Below are 26,604 nucleotides of genomic sequence, written 5' to 3'. Positions count from 1 at the left end.
GCAGTTCATTGTTTCTACAAGAAATCCTCCTGTTTTCAAGTAACAAACTAACTTCTGGAGGAACTCAGTGGTTCAGGCAGCAGCTGTGGAAACAAATGGACAAACAATGATTCGGACTAATGAAGAAGGGCCCAGATTCAAATACAGTTTCTTCCCAGCTGTTATTAGGCAACTGATCCTTCCGACCAACAACTAGGGTGCTGACCACAGCTGCTCTCTGTACTGAGTTTGCTCCTTCTCCCTGTGACCACGTAAGTTTTCTACGGGTACTCCAGTGTCCTCTAACACTCCAAAGACACGCAGGTTAGGAGATTAATTTGCTTCAGTAAATTGTTCCTAGTGTATGGGATAGAACTAGTATACGGGTGATTGATGGTCAGTGTGGACAGCGGGCCGAAGGGCCCGTTTCCATGCTGCATCTCTAAACAAAACTAAACCAAGAAAACGGAATGCCTTCATGAAGCCAATAAATCATAGTTAGAAAAAAATATTAAACATTACACAGAAGGAATCAGAAGGATTCATCAAAGAATCATCCCCGTCACTCTTCTTCCTTCTCCCATCAGGCAAGGGGAACACAAGTGCAAAAACACACACCTCCAGATTCAGGGACAGTTTCTTCCCAGCTGTAATCAGGCAACTGAATCGTCCTCTCACCAGGTAGAGTGGGGTCCTGACCTCCCATCTACCTACCTGAAAACCTTTGAAATATCTGACGGATTTTTCTGGACTTTATTTTGCACTAAACATTATGCTCTTTACCCTGTATCTGTACACTAGACGACTTGATTGTAATCGTGTCTAGTCTTTCCATTGACTGGATAGCACTTTTCACTGTACCTCAGTACACGGGACAATATTAAACTAAACTAAACTAAAGGTAGAAACAAAGAACTTCAGATGCTAGTTTATACCAAAGATAGACACCAGGTGCTGGAGTAACTCAGTGGGACAGCCTGCATCTCTGGAGAAAAAGGATAGGTGTCGTTTCGGGTTGGCACCCTTCTTCAGACTCATTTAACTAAAGGTAGCCTGGAGCATCGGTCTTCTAATGCAAGCCCAAATGATGGTCAGGAATGCAAGGGAGCCATCAAAACCCAAGAACTAACCAACCCCCACCCCTTCAACACATTGAGCGCTTCGCCATCTATGATAAAAAATGTCATATTAGACAGGTACTTGGATAGGACTGGTTTAGAAGAATATGGGACAAATGGACGCAGTTGGGACTAGTGTGGATCGGACATGTTGGTCGGTGTGGACGTTGGGCTGAAGGGCCTGTTTCCAAGCTGGATGACTCTACAACTCAATGACTGCTATGTAGTTTCGTTCGGTACTTCGGTACCGAACGACAAATAAAGCTCTGTTATACTGTTATACTGTTAAGTGGTCTAATTGAGGCAGGATAATGGTCTATTAAAAGCAGTAAAGGTCACCAGGCTGCTGGGCAGGGTTTTGTTTGTAAACGGCTGCTGACTCTTGGGTTTTCAAAGTCTATTAACTCAGCAAATGTCAGCAGATTTCTAAGTTCAAGATTTACTGAGAGATTTCTATTTTGGCATGGAGCGCAACGAATAATGTGGAATTATGGCTTTTCTTATTCGGCAGCTCATTTTGTTTATAATCTATCAACCTCAGATAATTGACATGGCAACACATCGAAAATGTCCAGCCTTTCAGTATTTACAAAGCGATAAGCTTTCTGCCCATTTGTGTGAACATTTATCCCTCTGTGCGTACATGCCCATTTGATTGTGTTTATCGGTGTATGTATACTTTCACCCAATGTCTGTATATGTCTATGTCTGAACATGTCTGTCCATTTGTGTGTGGGTTTGTGTGCCTGTTTTTGAGTGTGTAAGTCTCTATTTGCCACTGTATCTTTGTATTTGTGCGTAGGAATGAACTGCAGATGTTGGTTTACAGCAAAGGTAGACACAAGTGCTGGAGTAACCCAGCGGGTCAGGCAGCTTCTGTGAAGAAAACATTGGGTGGCGTTTAGGGTCGGAACCCTTCTTCTGCTTGTATTTGTGTGTGTTTAAGAGAGTGTATGAACGTGCATCCTACTGAGTGTATGCGCTCTTCTCATTGCGTGTGTGTACCGTGTGCGTGCATGCGCAGGTCTGTGTATGTGTGTGGGTGCAGCGCACATGCATGCATTTGAGTCGTGTGTGCGTGTGTTCACATGATGCATTTATGTGCGTGAGACTGTATGCATTTGTGCATGTGAGACTGCATGCATATGTACATGCATTTACATTCATGTGTGTCTCTCCCTGTGTGTGTGTGTGTGTGTGTGTGTGTGTGTGTGTGTGTGTGTGTACGTACGTCTGTCTGTGTCTCTCTCTGCGACTCTGTGTCTCTCTCTGACTGTGGATGTGTGTGTGTCACTCTATCTGTCTGTGGCTCCCTCTATCTATTTCTATGCCTCAAATTGTGTCTTTCCCTGATTCTGTGTGTATGAGCGTCTGTCGGTCTGTGTCTCTCTGTGTCTGTGTCTCCCTGACTGTGGGTGTGTGTCTGTGTGTGTCTCTCTCCCTCTGTCTATGTGCCTCTGACTTTGTCTCTCCTTGACTCGATGTGTGTGCGTATATGTGTGCGTATGTGTGTGCGTGTGTGTGCGTATGTCTGTCTGTGTCTCTCCCTGTCTGTGTGCTTGCGTGTGTGTGTGTGCATGTGTCTGTGTGTGTGCATGGGTGTGTGTGTGCATGTGCGCACGCACGTGTTTATGTGTGTGTGCGTGTGTGCGTGCGCATGTGTGATGTGCGTGTGCGCATGTGTGTGTGTGTGCACATGCCGCCTCAGGTCACTGCTGTGGCAGACAGGAGCAGCCCGGATGCCTGACCCCGGCAGCCTCTACACACAATCATCCCAAGGGCTGCACATTACAGGCATAGCAGCCCTGCTCCCTGCCTCACACAGCAGCAGCTGATCAAACAGGCACAACGAGTCACGGTCCCGCGGGCAGCTGGGGCAACAACATACCCGCTGCCCCTTGCAGCAGGTGACACAGCCAAGGCTAGAGTGTGACACCTTGCCCTGGGTCCTGCTCACCCCGCCTCCACCACCCCAGCCCAACCCCCCATTGTAAAGTCAATCATCATGAGGTTGCAAGAAATGCAGGGCAGTGCACTTCCTCAAAAGCATCCAATTGCAGGGAACGTCACCAAGCCTCGGGATGGTTGTGGGGTGGAAGGTAGTTGATCACTTAGAGGGTTAGGGTATATGGAACGAGTTGTCAGAGGAGGTAGTTGAGGCAGTACTACACTTAGACAAGTACACTTGGACAGGTACGTGGATAGAAAATGTTCATTGGGAAAATAAAAACATAATGTGTTGGAGTAACTCAGTGGATCAGGTAGCATCTGGAGAGCATGAATAGTTGTTGGGATGCTTCTTCCTTGTTTCTCCAAAAATGTAGAGAGATATGGACCAAATGCGGGCAAATGCAAAAAACTTAGATGAGTCATCTTGGTCGGCATGGACGAGTTGGACTGAAGGGCTAACGTCCATGCTGTGTGGGTCTAAGACTCTCTGACTCAGTGACCGTACCTCTCAGACTCTTTGACTCTATGACCCTATTACTATGACCGTGACTCCATGACTGTGGCTCTCTGACTCGATGGCTCTTTGACTCTATGACTATGGCTGTTTAGACATAGACATAAACATAGACATAGACATAGAAAATAGGAGCAGGAGGAGGCCATTTGGCCCTTTGAGCCAGTACCGCTATTCATTGTGACCATGGCTGATCATCTACAATCAGTAACCTGTGCTTGCCTTCTCCCCATATCCCTTGATTCCACTTGCCCCTAGAGCTCTATCTAACTATCTTTTAAATTCATCCAGTGAATTGGCCTCCACAGCCTTCTGTGGCAGGGAATTACACAAATTCACAACTCTCTGGGTGAAAAAGTTTCTTCTCACCTCAGTTTTAAATGGACTCCCCTTTATTCTTAGACTGTGTCCCCTGGTTCTGGACTCCCCCAACATTGGGAACATTTTTCCTGCATCTAGCTTGTCAAGTCCTTTTATAACGTTATACGTCTCTATAATATCCCCTCTCATCCTTCTAAACTCCAGTGAATACAAGCCGTCTTTCCAATCTTTCCTCATATGACAGTCCCTCCAACCCAGGGATTAACCTCATGAACCTACGCTGCACTGCCTCAATAGCAAGGACGTCCTTCCTCAAATTAGGAGACCCAAACTGCACACAACACTCCAGATGTGGTCTCACCAGGGCCCTATACAACTGCAGAAGGACTTCTTTGCTCCTGTACTCAAATCCTCTCTTTATGAAGGCCAACATGCCATTAACTTTTGACTTCTCCAACTTTAGATAGTTCCTCTGTCCCTCTCTTCCCTTTCCCCCTCCCCCTTCCCAGTTCTCCCACTGTCTTCCTTTCTCCACCTATATCCTTTCTTTGTCCCGCCCCCCTGACATCAGTCTGAAGAAGGGTCTCGACCCGAAACGTCACCCATTCCCTCTCTCCTAGATGCTGCCTGACCTGCTGAGTTACTCCAGCATTTTGTGATGCCATTAGCTTTCTTCACTGCCTGCTATACCTGCACGCTTACTTTCAGTGACTGGTGTACAAGGACACCAAGGCCTCATTGCATTTCCCCTTTACCTAATCTGACACCATTGAGATAATAATCTACCTTCTTATTTTTGCCGCCAAAGTGGATAACCTCACATTTATCTACATTATACTGCATCTGCCATGCATCTGCCCCCTCATTCAACCTGTCCAAGTCACCCTGCAACCTCCGAACATCCTCTTCGCAGTTCACACTGCCACCCAGCTTTGCGTCATCTGAAAACTTGCTAGTGTTACTTCTAATTCCATCATCCAAATCATTAATATATATTATAAATAGTTGCGGCCCTAGTACCGAGCCTTGCAGCACTCCACTCTCCACTGCCTGCCATTCTGAAAAGGACCCGTTTATTCCTACTCTTTGCTTCCTGTCTGCCAACCAATTCTCTATCCATGTCAATACCCTACCCCCAATACCATGTGCTCTAATTTTGCTCACCATCCTCCCGTGTGGGACCTTATCAAAAGCTTTTTGAAAGTAGATACACTACATCCATTGGCTCTCCTTCATCCATTTTACTTGTCACATCCTCAAAGAATTCCAGAAGATTAGTCAAGCAGGATTTCCCCTTCATAAATCCATGCTGACTTGGACCAATCCTTTTACCGCTATCCAAATGCGCCGTTATTACCTCTTTAACAATTGGTTCCAGCATCTTCCCCACCACCGATGTCAGGCTAACTGGTCTTTAATTCCCTGTCTTTAGGAAGGAACTATAGATGCTGGAACTATGGCTGTATGGATCTATGACTATGACTATGACTATGACTCATGGTTTCCGCACCATGCGTTCCGGTTTCCCTCCCACATCCCAAAGACATGCAAACTCCACACACAGTGCCAGAGGTTGGAATCGAACTCGGATCACTTGAATGGCAAGGGCTATCTTCTGTACCAAGGCACTGCTTGCATTGTACTCTGGTTACCATTACAGCAAACATAGAACATGGAAAAGCACAGCAACAGGCCCTTCGGCCACAATGTCCGTGCCAAACATGATGCCGGGTTAAACTAATCTCCTCTGCCTGCATATGATCCATATCCCTCCAGTAAGCAGATTGAACTGGAGAGAGAGAGAGAGCAGAGGAGATTTACGAGGGTGTTGCCAGTTCTGAGGAGAGACTGTTTGAGCTGAGGTTGTTTTACATTATTTTAGGGATATAGCGTCAAAACAAGCCTTCAATCCATCGAGTCCATGCTGTCCAGTGATCACCCATATATTAGTTCTATCCTACACGCCAGGGACAATTTACAGAAACCAATTAACCTACAAACCTGCATGTCTGAAATGTGGGAGGAAACCAGAGAAAACCCACATGATCACAGGGAGAACGTACAAATTCCATACAGACAGCACCCATAGTCAGGATCGAACCCGGGTCTGCAAGGCAGCAATTCTACCACTGCACCACTGTTTTCTTTGGAACAAACCATCCTGTCAGGAGATTTAATTAAAGTGCACAAAATGATGATAGCCCTCGAGAGGGTTTAGGTTTATTATTGCCATATGTACCAAGGTACAGTGCTTTGTTTTTCTATGCTGTCCAAACAGATCAGATATACCATAAATAAATCAATTTAAACTCAAGTACAACAGATCAACAGATCGAGCAAAAGGGAAGAGAGGATGTAGAATATAGTTCTCAGCATTGTAGCACACCAGTTCTACAGACAAAGTCCAATGTCCACAATGGGGTAGAGGTGAATTGGGCTGCACATGATGAAAGGACCATTCAGAAGCCTGATAACAGAGGAGAAGAATCTATCCCTGGGTCTCATGGTGCACGCTTTCAAGCTTCTGTACTTTCTGCCGAATTGGAGTAGAGAAGGAATGACTGGATAAACCAACTTCTCTTGTAAACCAGCATCTTCTGTCTACATGGAACTAATTAAAAAAGCCTCAATGACCCAATCTTATAGGTAATCTTATAGAAATGTACAAAATCGTGAGAGGAATAGATCGGGTAAACGCACATAGTCTCTTGCCCAGAGTAGGGGAGTCAAGAACCAGAGGACATAGGTTTAAAGAGAAGGGGAAGGATTTAAAAGGAACCCGAGGAGTAACATTTTTACACAAAGGGTGGTGGGTGGATGGAACAACGTGCTGGAGGAGGTAGTTGAGGCAGGTACCATCGCAACATTTAAGAAATATTTAGGCAGGTACATGGATAGGATAAAATGCAGGCAGGTGGGACTACTGTAGTTGGTTGGTGTGGGCAAGTTGGGCCAATGGGCCTGTTTCCATGCTGACTCTATGACTATCTGCTTTCATAATTCAGGAACTATGAACTAGTTGGCTGGGTGACAGAAATCATTCAAATGGACAATGATTTGGGTGTGATTGTCCAAGTGGACAACCCATTGATAAACACCCCAATCCGGCTCTGTTCCAGCAAGGATACCCTGTCACAGGAGCACCCAGTAACAGGAAATTTCCAATCAAATTCTCAGAATGGTTCTCATCAGGAAAAATCCAATTAGTATTGAGTTGAAATGAAACACTCCGGAATTTGAAATTCTAGACCCAGTTATTAAAACCAGACTCTGTGTGTTTTTGTTCGCTTTTTCTGAACCAGTCATTTATTAGTCAACAATATTGGCAAGGATGAACTAAATGCCTGCCATTTCCTTTCCCAGAATGTCCCAAATTACTTCACAGCCAATGAAATGTTTTTTGAGTGGAGCTATTATACAGCGCACATTTTAACTCCCCCTCCCCCATCCCACACTGACTGTTCTGTCCTGGGCCTCCTCCATTGCCAGAGTGAGACCACACACAAACTGGAAGAACAGCACCTCATATTCCACGGGTACCTTAAAACCCAACGGTACGAACATTGAATTCTCCAATTTTAGGTATCTAACCCACCTCACCGGCAGTCTCTCTGTCTTTTTTTGTCCTTGTCTATTGTTATCGTTTAAATGTATGTTTTGATTTATTTTTAGCTCTGTATATGTGGGGGGGGGGTGGTGGGGGGGGGGTGGGGGAAACCTTTTTTTCTAATCTCCTCCTCAACGGAGATGCGACCTTTATCGTGTTGTATCTCCGTTCACTCTACGGCCTAACACTGTGGAGTTGGCGGCCTCCAGCTAGGATCGACCTTGAAGACTCCGGTTGCAGGGCCAGGACTTACCATCTCGGAGGCTTCGGCCGTGGGCCCTGCAGACCGTAACATCGGGAGCTCGCAGGTCCCTGGCTGGCGACCGGCTTTCGGGAGCTCCAGCCGTAGCAGCTTCGACCGCCCCGAAGCGCGAGGTTCGATCGACCCGCTCGCAGGACCTTCATCGCCCTGCGCGGCTTGGCCGCGGCACTTTCCATTGCCCGGTGGGGGCTTAGGACCTTCATCGGCCTGCTCGGCTCGGCCTGGGACTTTCCATCGCCCGGCGGGGGCTTCAAAAGTCGGGAGCCTCGATCGCCTCGAGGCAGCAGTTTGACTGCCTGACCACGGGAGAAGACTGAGGAGGAGATAAGACTTTTCTTTGCCTTCCATCACAGTGAGGGTGTGCCTGGAGCAATCACTGTGATGGTTGTTTGTGTTAAATTGTAATTGTGTGTCTTGTGTTCTTTATTGTTTACTGCCGGACCCTGACGGGGGAGGACGCTGGCGCTGTTTGTTCGCCGCTTCTCCGTCAGGACAAATCTTTTGTTTGTTTGTTTGTTTTTATGTCTTGTTTGCTCTGTAAAGCGTCTTTGAGTATCCTGAAAAGCGCTATATAAAATAAATGTATTATTATTATTATTATTATTATTACAAAAGCACCTCCCTTAACTTTTTTTCTCCTCCACATCATTGTGCACCCATTTCTTGCACAATCTCACCCCACTTTTCCCTTCCCCATGAACCAATATCTCTTCATCTGTCTTCACATTCAACACTTCTTCTCTCCTTATTTCCTTATCTCACAGCTTTCTGTCCTTTCATCTCTGGCCTTTGTTCACCCATCTGTCATTCAAATCCTTCCACCCCTCACCACTACCCACCTATCACTCGCCAGGCTTTGTCCCATCCCCACCTCTCTTCCAGCATTCTCCCCCCACAACAATCAATCCGAAGGAGGGTCGTGACCCAAAACACCACCTATCCATGTTCTCCAGAGATACTGCCTGTCCTGTTGAGTTACTCCATGACTTTATTTCTTTTATTTTAAACCAGCATCTGCAGGTCATTGTGTCTGCAAGGAACTAGTTCAACCAGCAATGGCCCAAATCTGTTTTCATAATTCCGGAACTCTGAACTGGTTGGCTGGGAGACACTAATCATCCAATGGGACAATGATTTGGGTGTTATTGTCCAATTGGACAAGGATTCAATTGTGCTCTTGATTCCAATTGGCTTATGCCACAACGACAGGTGAACAATGGCAGAAGAGACCACGTATAAATTCACATGATTAATCTTCTGGGAATTCATCCAAAAAAGGTAGACAACTCTAACATTACAAAGAAATTAGTGCTTACATTTGGGCTGGGTAAGGGAAGAAATTAAGAAATGCTTAAATAGGAACATACCTGAAATGTAACCTGTGATCAAATGTCTGACACCTAAAGTGAACTCACATTGCAACTCTAGAGCTAGTGAGATCCGTGGGAATGCCGCTTGGAATGCATGGGGACCATTCTCGGCCTCTTAGACAAGCAGGGAATCAGAAACATTTACAGGCGGCACAGTGGCGCAGCGGTAGAGTTCCTGCCTCGCAGCGGCAGAGACCCGGGTTCGATTCTGACTATGTGTCCTGTCTGTACGGAGTTTGAACATTCTCCTTGTGACTGTGTGGGTTTCTCGGGGTGCTTCGGCTTCCTCCCACACTCCAAAGATGTACAGGTTTGTAGGTCAATTGACTTTGGTAAGTTGTAAAATTGTCCCTAGCTTGTAGGATAGTGCTCGTGTACAGATGATCGCAAGTCGTCACGGACTCAGTGGGCCTGTTTCCGTGCTGTATCTCTAAAGTCTAGAGTCTAAATCAGCATCTGCAGTTACTTGTTTCTACATGATGCAGCTTTATCAGTCTTGGTAAGGTCGTATTTGGAGTACTGCATGTAGTTTCATTCACCCCATTCACGGTGTACAGATACATGATAAGGGAATAACATTTAGTGAAAGGTAAAGCCAGTAAAGTCCAATCAAAGATACTCCGAGGGTCACCAATGAGGTAGATAGTAGTTCAGAATTGCTCTCTGGTTGCAGTAGGATAGTTCAATTGCCTGATAACAACTGGGCAGAAACTGTCCGTGAATCTGGAGGTGTGCGTTTTCAGACTCCTATACCTTTTGCTGATGAGAGAGGAGTGAAGAGGGAGTGGCCAGAGTGCGACTTATCCTTGATTATGCTAGTGACCTTGCCGAGGCAGCGTGAAGTGTAAATTGAGTCAATGGAAGGGAGGTTGGTTCGTGTGATGGTCTGAACTTCATCCACAATTTGCTACAATTTCTTGCTGTCTTGGATGGAGCTGTTCCCAAACCAAGCTGTGATGCATCTCAATAAAATGCTTTCTACGGGGCATCTGTAGATGTTGTTGAGGGTTGTTGGGGACATATTGAACTTCCTAAGCCTTCTTAAGAAGTAGAGACATTGTTATGCTTTCTTGGTAGTTGCTTCAATATGGGTGGTCCAGGAGAAGTCGTTGGTTTTATTTACTCCTAGGAATTTGGTTTTCAACCAGATAGATATGATAGTGACATTTAAGAGGCTTTTAGATAGGCACATGGATATGCAGGGAATGGAGGGATATGGGTCATGTGCAAGCAGAGGAGATTAGTTTATCTTGGCATCATTTTTGACACAGACATTGTGGGCTGAAGGGTCTATTCCTGTGCTGTACTTTTCTATGTTCTATGTTATGGGACAGAAGGGAATCTGTTCAGCCCATTGTATCCATGCTAACCTAAGTGGGGTTTAGGTTAGACCCATTTCCCAGCACTTGACCGGAGCCTTGAGCTAACCTAATGTGAAGGTTTTCCATCGGAAACTGAGTTACTCCAGTACTCTGCGTCTATCTAATGTTACAGCCTGTTCAAGACTCTCATAATATTATTATACACCTCAGTTGAATCTCCCCTCAAGCTTTCTTTATTTCTTAAACTTTTCTAATATTTTTGTAATATTCAAGATTTGAAAATCTAATTTTTAGTGTTTTCGAGGGGCTGGTAGGCTTTATCGGTACACAGCATCACAAAAAATAGCACTGAAAATAAAATGCATTAATTAAGTTAGGCGGTCAGGCGCTTAAACAGCGTAAGCGGCTTATAGGACAATGATGTGCCCGAGACACTAACAACAAGGAATGATGTGTGAACTGGCACTTTCACGTCTACAAAAAAAAAGCACTACTTATTTCAGTAAAGCAAACCCAGCCTCGTGTCCCTCTGCACAGCTATAATTCTCCAGTTCTGGCACCATCCATGTTAATCTCTGCTCCTATTCTAATGTTACCATATCCTTCCTGTGGACTAAAACTTTAGCTGTGGCCAAACACAGTCCTTACCTGACCTCCCTCTCTTGTGGTTTGCTGTCTCGGTAAATATGTGATAGCTTCTACACGCCTGAGAGTCAGGGGAGAGGGAAAGCTCTATATCTTTTCATCCCTCTAGTTTCCTTCTTCCCTGACTCTCAGTCTGAAGAAAGGTCTCGACCCAAAACGTCACCCATTCCTTTTCTCTGGAGGTGCTGACTGTCCTGCTGAGCTGCTGCAGCATTTTGTGTCTATCTTCACAGTTTAGTTTCGTTTAGTGTCACGTGCACTGAAGTACAGTAAAAAGCTCATTTGTTGCGTCCTATCCAGTCAGCGGAAAGGCTATTCATGATTACAATCAAGCTATCCACAGTGTACAGCTACGTGATAAAGGGAATAATGTATAGTGTAAGATAAAGTCCGATTAAAGATAGTCCAAGGGTCTCAAGTGAGGTAGATAGCAGCTCAGGAACACTCTCTAGTTGATAATAGGATGGTTAGGTTGCCTGATAACAGCTGGGCAGAAAGTCCCTGAATCTGGAGGTGTGAATTGCAGGGCAGATATCATTTTAGCTCCTTTTCTACCATTTTCCTATTTTGTTGGCACCAGTCCATCTGTAAGAGATGATGGTGCGGCTTTGAAGTTGATCTGCTTGGAGAGTGGAATGTTTCATCTGGTTGCATTTTCTGCTGTGGCTAACTAGGCCCATCCTTGACAGGCAGACCCTTCCGCAGCTTCCACAGGTGAAGTTGTCTCCGATCTTTGGACTTGGGAGTGTGTTGCATTTGCCATTGACCATTTTGTAACATTGGGACCTGGCTCCCAGGGTCTTGAACCATATGCTGTTGTGATGCTTCATACTCACCCGGAGGTCCTTCAGGACCTCCTATAATCAAAGATTAATCCAGTGGATCAGGCAGCATCTCTGGAGAAAAGGAATACTTGACGTTACGGGTCGAGACCCTTCTTCACACTCTTCAAGTCACGACCCAAAACTTCACCTATTCCTTTTCTCCAGAGATGCTACCTGACCTGCTGAGTTACTTCAGCATTTTGTGTCTATCTTCGGTGTAATCTGCAGTTCCTTCCTACACATTTTGGCTGCTCCACTGCAAAATCTCCTCAAGGTATGTCTGAAGAAGGATCTCGACCCGAAACATCATCTAGTCCTTTTCTCCAGAGATGTTGCCTGACCTGCTGAGTTACTCCAGTATTTTGTGTCTGTCCAGTGGAGGTGAATTGAAACCGATTGATGCCTATTTGCCATTTTATTGCAATGTCAAATACTAGAAGGCACAGCACTGGAGCTCTGAGGCTGAATGTTTCAAATGCACAATCGGCTTGCTGCCCTGAGTTGTTGCTGATCAGCAGAGATCGAGATTCCAAATTAAATTCCCCAATTTGATCCAATTAAGCCTAATTTTCTAAATTGGGCTGAGCACAGATGGGAGTTTGTTCTACTTCAAGGAGCATGGACTCTGCGTGGGTGCGATTGCCAAAAGTTTCTCCGAACTTGCTACTAGCACTCCGCGTATTGAGAAGTCACTGCCAGGAAGGTGGGACTCACTGAGTTCCAGGGAAACCACAGGGAAAAGATGGTTCATGGAGATTTCATGGAAACGATCAAATCAGGAGGGATTTTTCCAGAGAAGTGTCAGTCTCCACTGATTGATGATTCAGTAAGCAAGGACGCAGGTTTAAGGTGATCAACAAAACAGGCAGAGGGGATATAAATGGAAACCTATCAAGTAGCCCAGTCCATCGCACCGACCAGCCTCCCCACAATTGACTCCATCTACACTTCACATTACCTCATAAAAGCAACCAACTTAATCAAAGACTTGTCCCACCCGGTCATTCCTTCTTCTCTATGCTCTTATCAGGCCGAAGCTACAGAAAATCGAAAGCACGCACACCACCAGACTCAGGAACGGCTTATTTCTCTCAGTTAACAGGCTTCATAAGTTCATGTCATTGGAGCAGTAGTAAGCCATTTGGCCAATTGAGTCTACTCCACCATTTAATCATGGCTGATCTATGGCAGGTCTGAAGAAGGGTCTCAACCCGAAACATTACCCATTCCTTCTATCCAGAGATGCTGCCTGTCCTGCTGAGTTACTCCAGCATTTTGTGTCTATCCTATTGCCTCAGTTGTGATTCAGTGGATTGGCCTGAGCCAAAGAAGATTGGTTATTTCAGAGTGTTGAGTACAGTTCTGGTTGTCCCATTACAGGTCTGATGTGGTGGTTTGGAGAGGTTTACCAGAATGCTGCCTGGATCTGACGGCATTAGCCCTTGCGATAGTTTACACAAACTTTGGACTTTAGACTTTGGAGATACAGTGCGGAAACAGGCCCTTCGGCCCACCAAGTCCGCGCCAAAGAATTATCACCCCGTTGACTTGCACTATCCTACATTCCAGGGAAAATTCACATTTTCAGACAGAAGCTAATTAACCTACAAACCTGCACATCACAGAGAGGACATGCAAATTCCATATGGACAGCACCCATAGTCAGAATAAAACCGGGGTCTCTGGCGCTGTAAGTTAGCAACTCTACCGCTGCTCCACTGTGCCGCCCCCATACATGTATTGTTGAAACTTGGATTGTTTTCTCTGGAGCGCCAGAGGCTGAATAGAGACAGAAGACAGAAGGGGGGTGGGGGAAAATGAGAAGGGAGTGAATTTCAAGTAAACCCATCTGCCAATCACCCCTCCTCTCTGTCCCCCATCACTTACTCGAGTTAGACGCAAAGTGCTGGAGTAACTCTGCGTCTCTGGAGAAAAAGGGTGAGTGACGTTCTGGGTGGGTAACCCTTCTTCAGCCCAATTATTTTTCTCCAGAGATACTGCCTGGCCCTCCGAGTTACTCCAGCACTTTGTGTTTATCTTCGGTGTAAACCAGCATCTGTATGTTTCTTTCTACACATCATTTGCTCGACTTCAGTCAGTCTGAAGAAAGGTCCCGACCCAAAACATCAGCAGTTCATGTTCTCCACCGATTTTGTTTGACCCGCTGAGTTACTCCAGCACTTTGTATCCTTTGTTATAAGCCAGTATCCGCAGTTCTTTATGTCTACATTTCAACTGCTCCACTACAAAATCTCCCCATTCTTGCCTAGTACAAAAGAAATTCTCCTCCTTTCGCCGACGGGAGTTCCATGAGAGCCTCTCTCACTGCTCCACCTCTGTGATTCCTGCTGCCCTCCTGCTCTACGACCAGGTTCTGACCCAAACTCACTTCTTTCTGGCTTCACAACCCACACCCACAATGTACCAAAGACGTGCAGGTTAATTAGCTTCTCTACATCGTCCCGTGTGTGTGTGTGTGTGTGTAGGATAGAACTAGTGTACAGGCGATCACCGGTCAGCGCGAACTTGGTGGGCCGAAGGGCCTGTTTCCACGCTGTACATCTAGAACAGGGCGGCACAGTGGCGCAGCGGTAGAGACGCTTCCTTACTGCGCCAGAGACCCGGGTTCGATCCTGACTACAGGCGCTGCCTTTCCGGAGTTTGTACGTTCCCCCTGTGACCGCATGGGTTTTTTTTCCGTGCGCTCCCGTTTCCTCCCACATCCCATAGAAGTACAGATTTGTCGGTTAATTGGATCCTGTAAAATTGTCCCTAGTGTGTGGGGTGATAGTTGGTTGGCATGGATTCGGTGGGCCAAAGAACCTGTTTCCATGTTGTATCTCTAAAACCAAACGAAAACTCTTCAACCCTGTCTCAGACCTATTCTTATCGCAGATCTTTGTTCCAACCATCTGCCTATCAAAAAGCCCCTCTTGCCTTTGTCCGGCTATTACCTGTCATGCCGTCCTGCCTTTCCCCTTTTCCAGCTTTCTTCGCTCCCCACCCTACAGTCAGAGATGCTGCTTGACCCGTTGAGTTACTCCAGCACTTTGTTTCTATCCACCTTACCCCACTTTCTCATTCATTCCAGGGGCAATTAACAGATGGTCAATTAATCTACAAACCCGCACCTCTTTGAGAAGTGGGAGGAAACCTATATGGTCACAGGGGAAACGTACAAAGTCCACACAGACAGCACCCAAAATCAGAATCCAACCTGGGTCTCTGGTGCATTTTAGTATCATCATGACAGTGGGCCAGGAATTACATTTTGATGCTGGCACTTCCAATCCCCCTCTCTTCTAAACCCCACCAGCCTCAACCCCACCCCACCCCTCCCCTCCCCTGTCCAAGTTAACCACGACAGCTGTCTTATGCAGTCGGGAAATCCAAACCCGATCCTCCCTCCCTCCTGCTGAAATTCCCCTTTCGCTTAGACCTTTGTTCTTTGCAGCAGCCCGGGACTAAGGGGGTTGGTCTTGTCTGGATCAAATGAGACTCTCCTGTTCTCGGGTCTGCCCGCCTGCCCTTTTCTTTCCTGCAAACTGTCTGCCTCGGTCTTGCTTTCTCGCACTTGCGTTGTGAAGTTATCCCAGGGAGAGAACGTGGCTGTTGTCTGTGTGCCTTGGTTCGGGACTCCCGGAACTGACAGTGAGTGACTCTACCGCATTGTTGAGCAGTCCTTTATTGCTGTTACGCCACTGAGCAATTCGGTTTCGATTTGCAGCCTGTTTTCGTTTAAGTTTCTGCTTGGGAACAGTCCAGAACTCATTGACAACTTGTTCATATCACAGCTCCCCAAAAAGCAAAGATCGGGATGGATATTTAGGAAAGAAAAATCCAATGCAGAGTTTTAGTGAAGGGGCAGCGATGGGGTCGGGAGAGACCAGTTCTTCAGGAAGTGTTGAGCAGGTTCGATGAGTTGATCAGCCACAAGTAGGCTGGCACTCAGAATAAGGCGCTGAGGAAGGGTTAGACCATGAGGCACGAGACATAGGAGCGGAATTTGACCACTCGGCCCATCGACTCTGTGTTGTGAGGTATATAAGAAAATAACTGCAGATGCTGGTACAAATCGAAGGTATTTATTCACGAAATGCTGTGTTTGTGTTGTGAGGTGTATGATCAGGAGGCAGTGTGGAGGGAATGCCACTTCTTAAAGGGGTCAAGGCTGAGGGAGCGCCATGCAGTCTGTGGTGCTACTCAGGGAGTGCTACACGTTCACAGGGGTGGTACCGAGGCAGTGCCATGCTGTCAGAGTGGCAATACTGAGAGAGTGCCGCACTGTCGGAGGGGCAGTACTGAGGGAGTGCTACACTATGAGGGGGTTGTTTTGAGGGAGTGCCGCACTGTGAGAGGGGCAGTGCTGAGGACTGAGCTGGACCCTAACCCAAACCTTGTGTGAGATCATGTAGAGATAAGGAACTAGATGCTGGTTTATCAAGGAAAGACACAAGGTGATGGAGGAACTAGGCGAGTCAAGCAGCGTGATGTGTAGGAAAAATAACTGCAGATGCTGGTTTAAATCGAAGGTAGACACAAAATGCTGGAGTAACTCAGCCGGTCAGGCAACATCTCTGGAGAGAAGGAATGGGTGACGTTTCGGGTCGAGACCGAAGAAGGGTCCCGACCCGAAACGTCACCCCATTCCTTCTCTCCAGAGATGCTGCCTGACCCGCTGAGTTACTCCAGCATTTAGTGTCTACCTTCGAGTCAAGCAGCACCCCAGGTGAACATGGATAGGTGACATTTCGGGTTGGAACCTTTCTTCAATCTGAAGAAGGGTCCAAACCTGAAATGTCATCTGTCCATCCTCTCCATGGATGCTGCCTGACCCACCAAATTATGCCAGCACCTTGTGTCTTTCCTTGTGAGGGATCATGTTGTGTAAGGATTGACCACCACGGTTCTGGGATGACATTGAACATCTCGCTGTTGAGAGGAGCACTATATACATGCAGGGCCCTCTCCCTCCCTTAGCTACCCCATAAATCAATGTGACGTGTGTAGAAATGGGAGTCTGTGCTCCTTGTCCTGTGAGCTGAAGGCCTGTCATATCTCCGTAGCCCATTCAAAGAGTTTGAGCATCCTGACAACTTATAAATGAGTGCTTTTGCATAGAATAAAGAACAGTACAGCACAGTAACAGGCCCTCTGGCCCACCATGTCTGTGCCGAATATAATGGCAAATTAAACTAATCTCTACCTGCATGTGATCCATATCTCTTTATTCCCTGCACTTCCATAAGTTCATAAATCAAGGAGCAGATTTAGTCCATTCAGCCCATCGTCTACTCTGCCATTCAATCATGGCTGATCTATCTTTCCCCCTCAACCCCATTCTCCTGCCTACTCCCCATAACCTCTGACACCCGTATTAATCAAGAATCTATCAATCTCCGCCTTAAAAATATCCATTGACTTAGCCTCCACAGCTGTCTGTGGCAATGAACTCCACAGATTCACCATGTGCCTATCGAAAATTCAGGACCGTGCTCTAGTTGGTGAGTGGATGGTTCAGTTGCCTGATAACAGCTGGATGTTTCCTGGTGTTTCATGCCTGGGATATGCTGAGTGATAGTTTTAGCATGGCAACGTCCCGAGATGGATTTTCCAGCTTGGGATGTCCTGCAGTTATTGTTTGAAGCTTACATTGTTGAGTTGATGTTTTTGAGGTGTTGCTTTGGAACTGATAATACTGAATAGAATCCTGGAGTAATAGAGCTACACAACATGGAAACAGGCCAACAGGCCTTCAGCCCAACTTGGTGTTGGTAAGGGCTCACAGGGGCATTGTAGACGATGCTCGGAACAGTTGGGTAAAGAGAAATATTCTTTGGTCAAGAATGCCTTACCTTAAAGAGGTGGCACAGTGGCGCAGCTGGTGGAGTTGTTGCCTCACAGCTCCAGAGACCTGGGTTCAATCTTGACTTTGGGTGCTGTCTGCATGGAATGTGTACGTTCTCCCTGTGACCTGGTTTCCTCCAGGTGCTCCAGTTTCCACACACATCCCAAAGACATGCATGTTTGTAGGTTAATTGGCCTCTGTAAAAAGTGTATAGGGTGTGGATGAGAATGTGGGATAACAGAACTAGTATGAACGGGTGATTGATGGTTGGCGTGGACTCGGTGGACTGAAAGGCCTGTTTCCATGCAATACCTCTAAAAACTTTAAACAAAACTAAAGAAGCACTATGCTGTCTCTTGCTATTTACAGATGACTGAAGTGCAGAGAGTCGTTTTAAATCTTCCAAACCACCCTTGGGGTTTGGAAGAGTTTCCACTGGTGAAAAAGAGGAGGATGAATGAAAAGATAGTGGGTTTTATAAATGGAAATCACTCTTTTTACTCTGGTTGCGGATAACGAGGTTGCGTGAGATCACAAACTTAAAATAGTCACTGAGTGAATTTGCAGAGAGCTTTGGAGACATTCCTCCCTGCGTTGAGAGCAGTTGGAAAAAGTTGGAATGTCGTGCCACGGGGAATAATGAAGTTGGAGGCTAATGCACCATTTATGGAAAACATTGATAAAGGAATGAGGGAGTGAATGGTTCTGGGATGTGGTGACTCAGGTATCAGCCTCCTGTTGCCCCAACTGACCATCTATTGACCCAACGACTGAATGAATCTTGGCTGCTGGTAAACTTAGTAGAGTTGCTGATTTACAGCACCAGAGATCCAGGATCGATCCGGGCTACAGGTGCTGTCTGCACAGACTTTGTACGTTCTCCCTGTAACCGCTTAGATTTTCTCCATGTGCTCTGGTCTCCTCCCACATTCCAAAGACGTACAGGTTTGCAGGTTAATTGGGTTCTATAAATTCTCCCTAGAGTGTAGGATAGAATTAGTGTACGGGGTGATTGTTGGTCGGTGCGAACTTGGTGGGCCACTGGGCATGTTTCCACGCTGTATCTCTAAACTAAACTGAACTAAACTAAACATAGAACATAGAACAGTACAGCATAGGAACGGGCCCTTTGGCCCACAATGTTTGTGCCAAGTGAGCCAACATTTTCTCGTTTTAATGGGAAATACATTTGAGAAAAATGTTTAAATTGTCAAATAATGTGAAATTTCACTGGGTGATATTGGCTACACTGTGCAACACTGATCTCTATTCTATAAGCAACAGTGAGACATTGGAGAAGGCATGCAAAGTTTGACTGGAATATAAAGTAATGAAAGTAGAAAATGTTGGAATTACTCAACAGTGTGGACTGCTTCTGTGGAGATGGAAATTAGGTTACATTTTCCACAGACAATTCACCTTGGTTTCTGTAACAGCGTGTCAATTTTAACCTATAAGCATCCTTAGTCCTTAGCATTAGTGACTCCAAAGGTGGCATAGTGGCGCAGCAGGTAGATCCGCTGCCTCACAGCGCCAGAGACCCGGGTTCGATCCCGACCTTGGGAGCTGTCTGTGAAGTTTGCACATTCTTCTTGTGATTGCTTGGGTTTCCTTCAGGTGCTCCGGTTTCCTCTCACATCCCAAAGATGTGCAGGTTTGTAGATTAATTGGCTTCTGAAAATTGGCTCTAGCGTTTAGGGAGTGGATTAGAAAGTGGAATAACGTAGAGCTAATGTGAATGGGTGATCGATGGTCAGCATGGATTTGGTGGGTCAAAGGGCCCTTTTCCATGCTGTATCTTTGAACTAAGAAATCTATAAATATTCACAATCTTTGAGTGAACCACATTCCTCTCATTCCAATGCTAAATGGCTCATTTCTTAACCTAAGATTAATACCTGCCCTAGTCCTAAACTTGCCAGACTGGACAAACTGCCTCCCTATATCCAACTTGTCGAGTCATTAAGTACTGCACAGGTCACTGTACTGTATGTATTTCAACCCGCAACGTCTATGCCTTACATGATGCTGCTAAACTAATCTCCTTTGTCTGCACCCAATCCATATCCCTCCATTTCCTGCATTTCTATGTGCCTATCTAAAAGTATCTCAAATAACATTATCTTATCTGCCTCCACCACCACCCTTGACAGCATGTTCCAGGTGGCCACCACTCTCTGTGTTAAAAATCTTGCTCTGTACATCTCCTTTAAACTTTGCCCCTTTCACCTTAAACCTATACTTTATGGAATGAACAAAAGGAATTTGGTGTGCTTTACATTCATCTAAACTCAAGTTATGTAAACATAAATCCTACATAAAAGGACACAGTTCTGCAGTAACTTAGTGGGTCAGGCAACATGTCTGGAGAGCGTGGATAGGTGACGTTTCGGGTTGGAACCATTATTCACAACTCGCAAATCCTACATATTCTTGCCTCACGAGACATTTCCCTCATTCCCAATTAGCACCTGCAAATGTATATTAGAAATTCAAACATGTGCTGCCCACAATTTTCAACTTTAGACTTTACTTTCAACTTTAGATGCAGCACAGATACAGGCCCTCCAGCCCACTGAGTCCACGCCGACCAGTGATCACCCCGAACACCAGCTCTATCCTCAGTTCAGTTTAGTCTATTGTCACGTGTACTGAGGTACAGTTAAATGCTTTTGTTGCGTGCTATCCAGTCAGCAGAAAGACAATACATGATTACAATCGAGCCATTTACAGTGTACATGATAAGGGAAGTACGTGTTGTGCAAGGCAAAGCCAACAAAGTCCAATCAAGGATAGTCCGAGGGTCACCAAAGAGATAGATAGTAGTTCACACTAGGGACAATTTACAATTTTACAGAAGGCAATTAACCATACAAACCAGTACATCTTTGGAGAGTGGAAGGAAACTGGAGCACCTGGAGAAAACCCATGCGGTCACGGGGAGAATGTGCACACTCTGTGCAGACAGCGCCCGTAGTCAGGATTGAACCCGGGTCCCTGGCGTTGTAAGGCAGCAATTCTACCGCTGCGCCACTGTGCTGCCCATTAGATTTTCCAGTGGGAAAATTGAGCAGTTTAGACTTCAGGGATGTGAAACTGGCCCAGTGTTGTCTGAGTACTTAGGGTGTGTTGTTGGCTTATTCCTCAGATAAAAAAAGTCTTGTATTGCTCTGTAAACTGGTCCAAACTGTGATCCCTGCCAATTAACTTCTGAACGTCAGAAGCTTTTAGAATCAGCAAGTAAATATTTCATTAGTGGAAGCAATCAGTCATTAACCTAGGCTGGGGGATTAGGAGTGGTTGCTCTTATTTCTGTGCCTCTGTTAATTTATGGAGCCATTGGAAACACTTACTTAAGAAACACTCAGTGATAATTACACAACAATTAATAGCACAATGGCACAGTGGTTGAATTGCTACTTTATGGCGCCAGAGACCCGTATTTTATCCCATCTATGGTTGCTGTCTGTACGAAGCTTGTACATTCTCCTCGTGCCCGCATGGGCTTTCTCTGGGTGCCCCAGTTTCCTTCCACACTCCAAAGATGTACTGGTTTGTATGGTTAGTTAGCTTCTGTAAAATTGTAAATTGTTCCTAGTGTGTAGTGAGGCAGTGACTCCACTAAGTGCAGAAGGGATTCACCAGGATGTTGCCTGGTGAGCGCTGGTCGGCACGGACTCGGTGGACTGAAGGACCTGTTTCCATGCTGTGTCTCTAAAGTCTAAAGTAAAGTAAAGTGGCGTGATTAACCAAGGTGACTCAGGCAAGATTGGAGCATGATCGTGAGACTAGGGTTCTGCATGTGTTCAGATTTACGGAGAGTGTAGGAGATGGCACAGTGACAGGGCTAGTGACATCGCATCAGAGTGCTATGTAGAACATAAACAGGCCCTTCAGCCAATAGTGCAAGAGGTGGCACGGTAACATAGCTAGTGCCATAGAATGAGAGAGCTATACAGCACAGAAGGAGGTCCTTCAGCCCAACATGTCCATTTGTCGAGTCCCATTTGCCTGCACTTAGCCCTTATCCCTCTAATCCTTTGTATCCATATAGCTGTCAAAATGTCTTTTGAAAGTCACCATTGTATTTGTTTCTATAGCTTCCTCTGGCAGCTTGTTCCAGATACGAACTACCCTCTGAGTGAAAGGTTTGCCCATGCAGTCCCTTTTAAATCTTTCCCCTCTCAACTTAGTCCAATGGTTTCTGCATCCTCTACCCTGGGAAAAAGACTGAGCATTCACTTTATCCATGTCCCTCATGATTTTGTATACTTCAGAGTTCACCTCTCAGCCTCCTACATTCTAGCCTGTCCCTATAACTCAAGCCCACTGTTCCAGGCAACATCCTGGTGAATTCCTTCTGCACCCGTTCTAATTAGTGGAGTCACTGCCTCATAGTGCCTGAAACCCACTCATTCCTGTCTGGATGTTTCTCCCTATCACCTCCCTGGGTGCTCTGGTTTCCTACTTCATCCCAAGAGTGTGTATGTTGGGATGTTAACTGGTCACTGTGAAGTTCCTTGTGTGCAGGTGAGCGGTAGAATCTGGCATGGATCAATGGGGAATATGAGGAGAATGTAATGGACTGGGGTTGGATTGGTATAAAGATGAGAGCTTTAGTGCTTTGAGACGTCTCCAGTGCTTTGAGACGACCGTTCTAAGGTTTGTCCTGGGATTTAACATTTTCTCTCTCCTCTTGCAATCCCTCAACAGCCTCAGCTGTTTAGACCCATGCTCTGGAATTCCACTCTAAACCTGTCCACATCTCTTTCCTTTTTAAGACACTCCTTGAAGCCTTTGTCTGTGGCCAAACTTACAGCCATCTGTCTTAAATCTATTTCTGTGTCTCAGTGACATAACTTGCCTGAATATCCTTCCATGAAGCATCTTTTGTCATTTTGCAAAGTTCAAGGTTCTAAATTAATGCAAATCGTTATTGTTGAATCCAAGAAAATGGCATTCTTTGCAAAGCTTGGCCTTCTTAACATTTAGATTTAGGTTTCAGTTTATTATTGTCACGTGTACTGAGGTAAAGTGATAAGCTTTGTTTTGCATGCTATCCAAACAGATCAGGTACACTATAATAAATACAATTAAGTTAAGTACAATAAATAGAGCAAAGGGGAAGATACAGAGTGCAGAATATAGCTCTCAGCATTGTAGCACATCAGTTCCATAGACAAAGTCCAATGTCCACAATGAGTTAGAGGTGACTCGAACCGTACCCTAGATTATGGAAGGAAGTAGAGAAGCCTGAGAAAAGAGTGGAAGAAGCTGTTTCTGAGACTTTTAGTGTATGCTTTCAAGCTTCAGTACCTTCTGCCATTCAGAAACCTGATCACAGAGAGGAAGAAGCTGTTACTGAGTCTGGTGGTACATGTTTTCTAGCTTCTGTACCTGCTGTCCGACAGAGGCAGGGAGAAGAAGGAATGACGAGGATGCGACAAGTCTTTGATTATGTTGGCAACTTTTCCAAGGCAGCATGAAGTGCCATGCTGTATCTAAAAGAAGTGCCATACAGTATCTCTAACTAAACCAATCAAAAATCCAGCAAATGCACTATATGTTTTGATTAAAAGAAGTACCATTTTTTATCTCCAAACTAAACTAAACTAAAATCCAGCAACTGCACTATTTCTTCTATACTTAATTGGCTGAAAAGAGCTTTTGTCCAGAATTTTGTGGGAGGATCAATACAAATAAAAGCCCTTTCTTTAGACCGACACTCCATTCCTTCAATCACGTAATATTGCAGCAAACTATTCAAACTCAATGCTAGCACGAGCACTGAGCCGTGCTCAGTAGTCACAGAAGCTCGTTAGTGGTTCATTAAAATGCTGAGCAAAGTGGTTTCTGTTGCTCTTCAGTCATGGTCAGCAGCGGGACCTGATGTGGAGACATCAAGCGTTCATCGTGAGCCTATCAGTAAATCTGTTTTCACAAGGCAATCTTCAACTTCCTGCAATTTATCCGCAAACAGAAGTTTCATCTTTTCTTGTGTTTAGATTACCTCTTTATATCGTGAGGATAGATGCTAAACCATTTCTTTCAGCATGCTGGCAAGCCAAATATAGTTTAGTCAGACCATCACGCAAAGCAATTTCCCTTCCACTGACTTCATCTACACTCACGCTGCCTTGGCAAGGCCACCTGCATAATCAAGGACCAGTCTCACCCCAGTTACTCCCTCTTTTCCCCTCTCCCATAGGCAAGAGGTAGAGAAGTGTGAAAAGGCACACCTCCAGACTCGGGGACAATTTCTTCCCAGCTGTTATCAGGCAACTGAACCATCTTATCACCAACTAGAGAGCAGTCCTGACCAACCATCTACCTCATCGGAGACCCTCGAACTATCTTTAATCAGACTTTATCTTGAAATAAATGTTATTCCCTTTATGTGTAGGAAAGAACTAGATGCTGGTTTAAACCGGATAGACACAGAAAGCTGGTTATTCCAGCTTTTTGTGTTGATTTTTGGTTATTCCCTTTATCCTGTGTCTGTACACTGTGAATGGCTTAATTGTAATCAAGTGTAGTCTTATCTGCTGACTGGATAGCATGTAACAAAATAGCTTTTCACTGTACCTCAGTACACGTGACAATAAACTAAATTAAACTAAACAGTTGATGTAATCCCCCTCATTGTGCTGAGGATTCTGCCTGGTACTGAAGTAAAGTTCGGTGCCTCAACTATCCTCATTGATGTCAGAATGGTGCGGTGGTAGAGTTGCTGCCACACCTGCGCCAGAGGCCCGGATCCAGACTTCAGGTGCTGTCTGTATGATTTCCCTGTGACCGCATGAGTTTTCTCCGTGTGTTCTGGTTTCCTCCCACATTCCAAAGACGTGCAGGTTTGAAGGTTAATTGGCTTCTGCAAATTGTCGCTCATGTGTAGGATACGAAGCTGAGATAACTTGGAACTAATGTTCAAGTGATCGTTGGTCGACGCAGACTCTGTCGGCCTAAGGGCCTGTTTCTTTGTTGAATATTTAAACTAAACTAAACTGTATAATCTCAAAGACTTGTCTCTTCTGGGGATATGTACACTTGGGAAGAGGGAGGCGATTCAGCCCTTGAACTTGACCTACTCTCCAATTTCTTCCATCGTCTCCCACCCTCCTCCCAATCCCCCTGCATCTTTCCCTTCCTTTGTACACGCATGTCCCATCTCCATTTCCCTTTGTTGTCCCTCTTTCCCCTCCCTCGTCCCTTCCACCCACATCCCTCCCTCTGGTTTTACATTTCACCTCTGCTCTCCTCTCCTGATCCGACATCCTTTAGTCTCCTTTTCATCTCTAACCTTTGTCAATTGCTCCACCCATCTGCCAATTCAATTCCCCTTCAGCTGTATCCACCTATCACTTGGCAGGATTGTCTCACCTCACTTTTCCAGCTTTCACCTCCCCCCACCCCTGCTCCACTCAGTCTGAAGAAGGGTCACGACCAGAAACGTTGATTGCCCAATTCTTTCCCAGGTGCTGCCTGATCCGTTTTTGTGTCTCCAGAACTTTGTGTTTTACTCACAAACCTTTTGCTTAAGTTGCTAGAGCTGCTGCCTCACAGCGCCCGAGACCAGGGTTCGATCCTGACCTCGGGTGCTGTCTGTGTGGGTTCTCCCTGTGACCACATGGGTTTCCTCCGGGAGCTCCGGTTTCCTCGCACATCCCAAAGATGTACGGGTTTGTAGGTTAATCAGCCCCTGTAGATTGGCCCAAGTGTGTTGGGAGTGGATGAGAACATGGGATAAAATAGAACTAGTGTGCACAGGTTGGTGTGGACTCGATGGGCTGAAAAAATGGATCAGCCATGATCAAATGGCGGAGTAGATTCTTTACTTTAGACTTGTTAGACTTTAGAGATACAGCGTGGAAACAGGTCATTCGGCCCACTGAGACTACGCCGACCAGCGATCACCCAGTATACTATTACTATCCTACACATTAGGGACAATTTACACTTTACTGAAGCCAATTAACCTACAAACCTACACCCCTTTGGAATGTGGGAGGAAACCGGAGCACCCTAAGAAAACCCATGCAGTCACAGGGAGAATGAAAAAACTCCGTATAGACAGCACCCATAATCAGGATCAAACCCAGATCTCTGGCACTGTAAGGCAGCATAGAAACATGGAAACATAGAAAATAGTTGCAGGAGTAGGCCATTCGGCCCTTCAAGCCAGCACCGCCATTCAATATAATCATGGCTGATCATCCAAAATCAGTACCCTGTTCCGGCTTTTTCCCCATATCCCTTGATTCCTTTATCCCTAAGAGCTAAATCTAACTCTACCTCTGCGCCATTGTGCTGTCCCCTGTGACTCGATGGGCTGAATGGCCTAATTCTGCTCTTATGTCTTATGATCTGATGATCTTCAACCATGTTCTGACCCAGACTCGCTACCACAGGCACGTGTCCTTCCTCAGCATTTGCCTTCTCTGCCATCTTGTTCCATGTGGTTTCCAGCTCTCTTTCCAGGTCTCCCAGTACAGATCCGGCCAGGACCAAAGGTCTCTACACTGTCTCCAACGCTTCTGACAACAGTTTTCCCTCAGTGCTGAAGAAGAGTCCCGACTCGAAACATCATCTGTCCACCTCCCTCCACAGATGCTGCCTGGGCATCTGAGTTCCTCCAGCAGATTTTTTGTTTTGCATTTTAATTAAATATTTTGCTGGGTAGCCACATTTCCAACATGCAAACTATTCGGGTTCAGATTAAGGAACAAAGTCACGTCATAACCAGTGAAGGGCCGCATAGTGGCGTAGCGGTAGAATTGCTGCCTCACAATGCCAGAGGCCCAGGTTTGATCTTGATTACAGTTGCTCTCTGTATGGAGTTTGTAC

General features: G+C 45.7%; 1 protein-coding gene across 2 annotated transcripts in view; it reads left to right on the top strand.

Moving 5' to 3' along the window:
• The window catches only part of palld (palladin, cytoskeletal associated protein), a 203,553-nt gene that overhangs the window by 41,681 nt on the left and 135,268 nt on the right, over nucleotides 1-26,604 (top strand). The window contains exon 1 of one of the 2 annotated variants that reach the window (XM_078394860.1): nucleotides 15,386-15,563. The exons of the other annotated variant lie outside the window; for it this stretch is intronic. Coding sequence (XP_078250986.1) covers nucleotide 15,563 — 1 coding nt within the window. The 5' untranslated portion in view covers nucleotides 15,386-15,562. Of the gene's footprint in view, nucleotides 1-15,385; nucleotides 15,564-26,604 lie in introns of those variants that run through there. 2 annotated transcript variants of the gene reach the window in all.

The sequence above is a fragment of the Rhinoraja longicauda genome, chromosome 3, assembly GCF_053455715.1.
Source record: "Rhinoraja longicauda isolate Sanriku21f chromosome 3, sRhiLon1.1, whole genome shotgun sequence".
In the NCBI taxonomy this organism is placed as follows: Eukaryota; Metazoa; Chordata; class Chondrichthyes; order Rajiformes; family Arhynchobatidae; genus Rhinoraja; species Rhinoraja longicauda.
The sequence above is the reverse complement of the archived record's forward strand: the minus strand, read 5'-3'. Positions and strand labels throughout refer to the sequence as shown.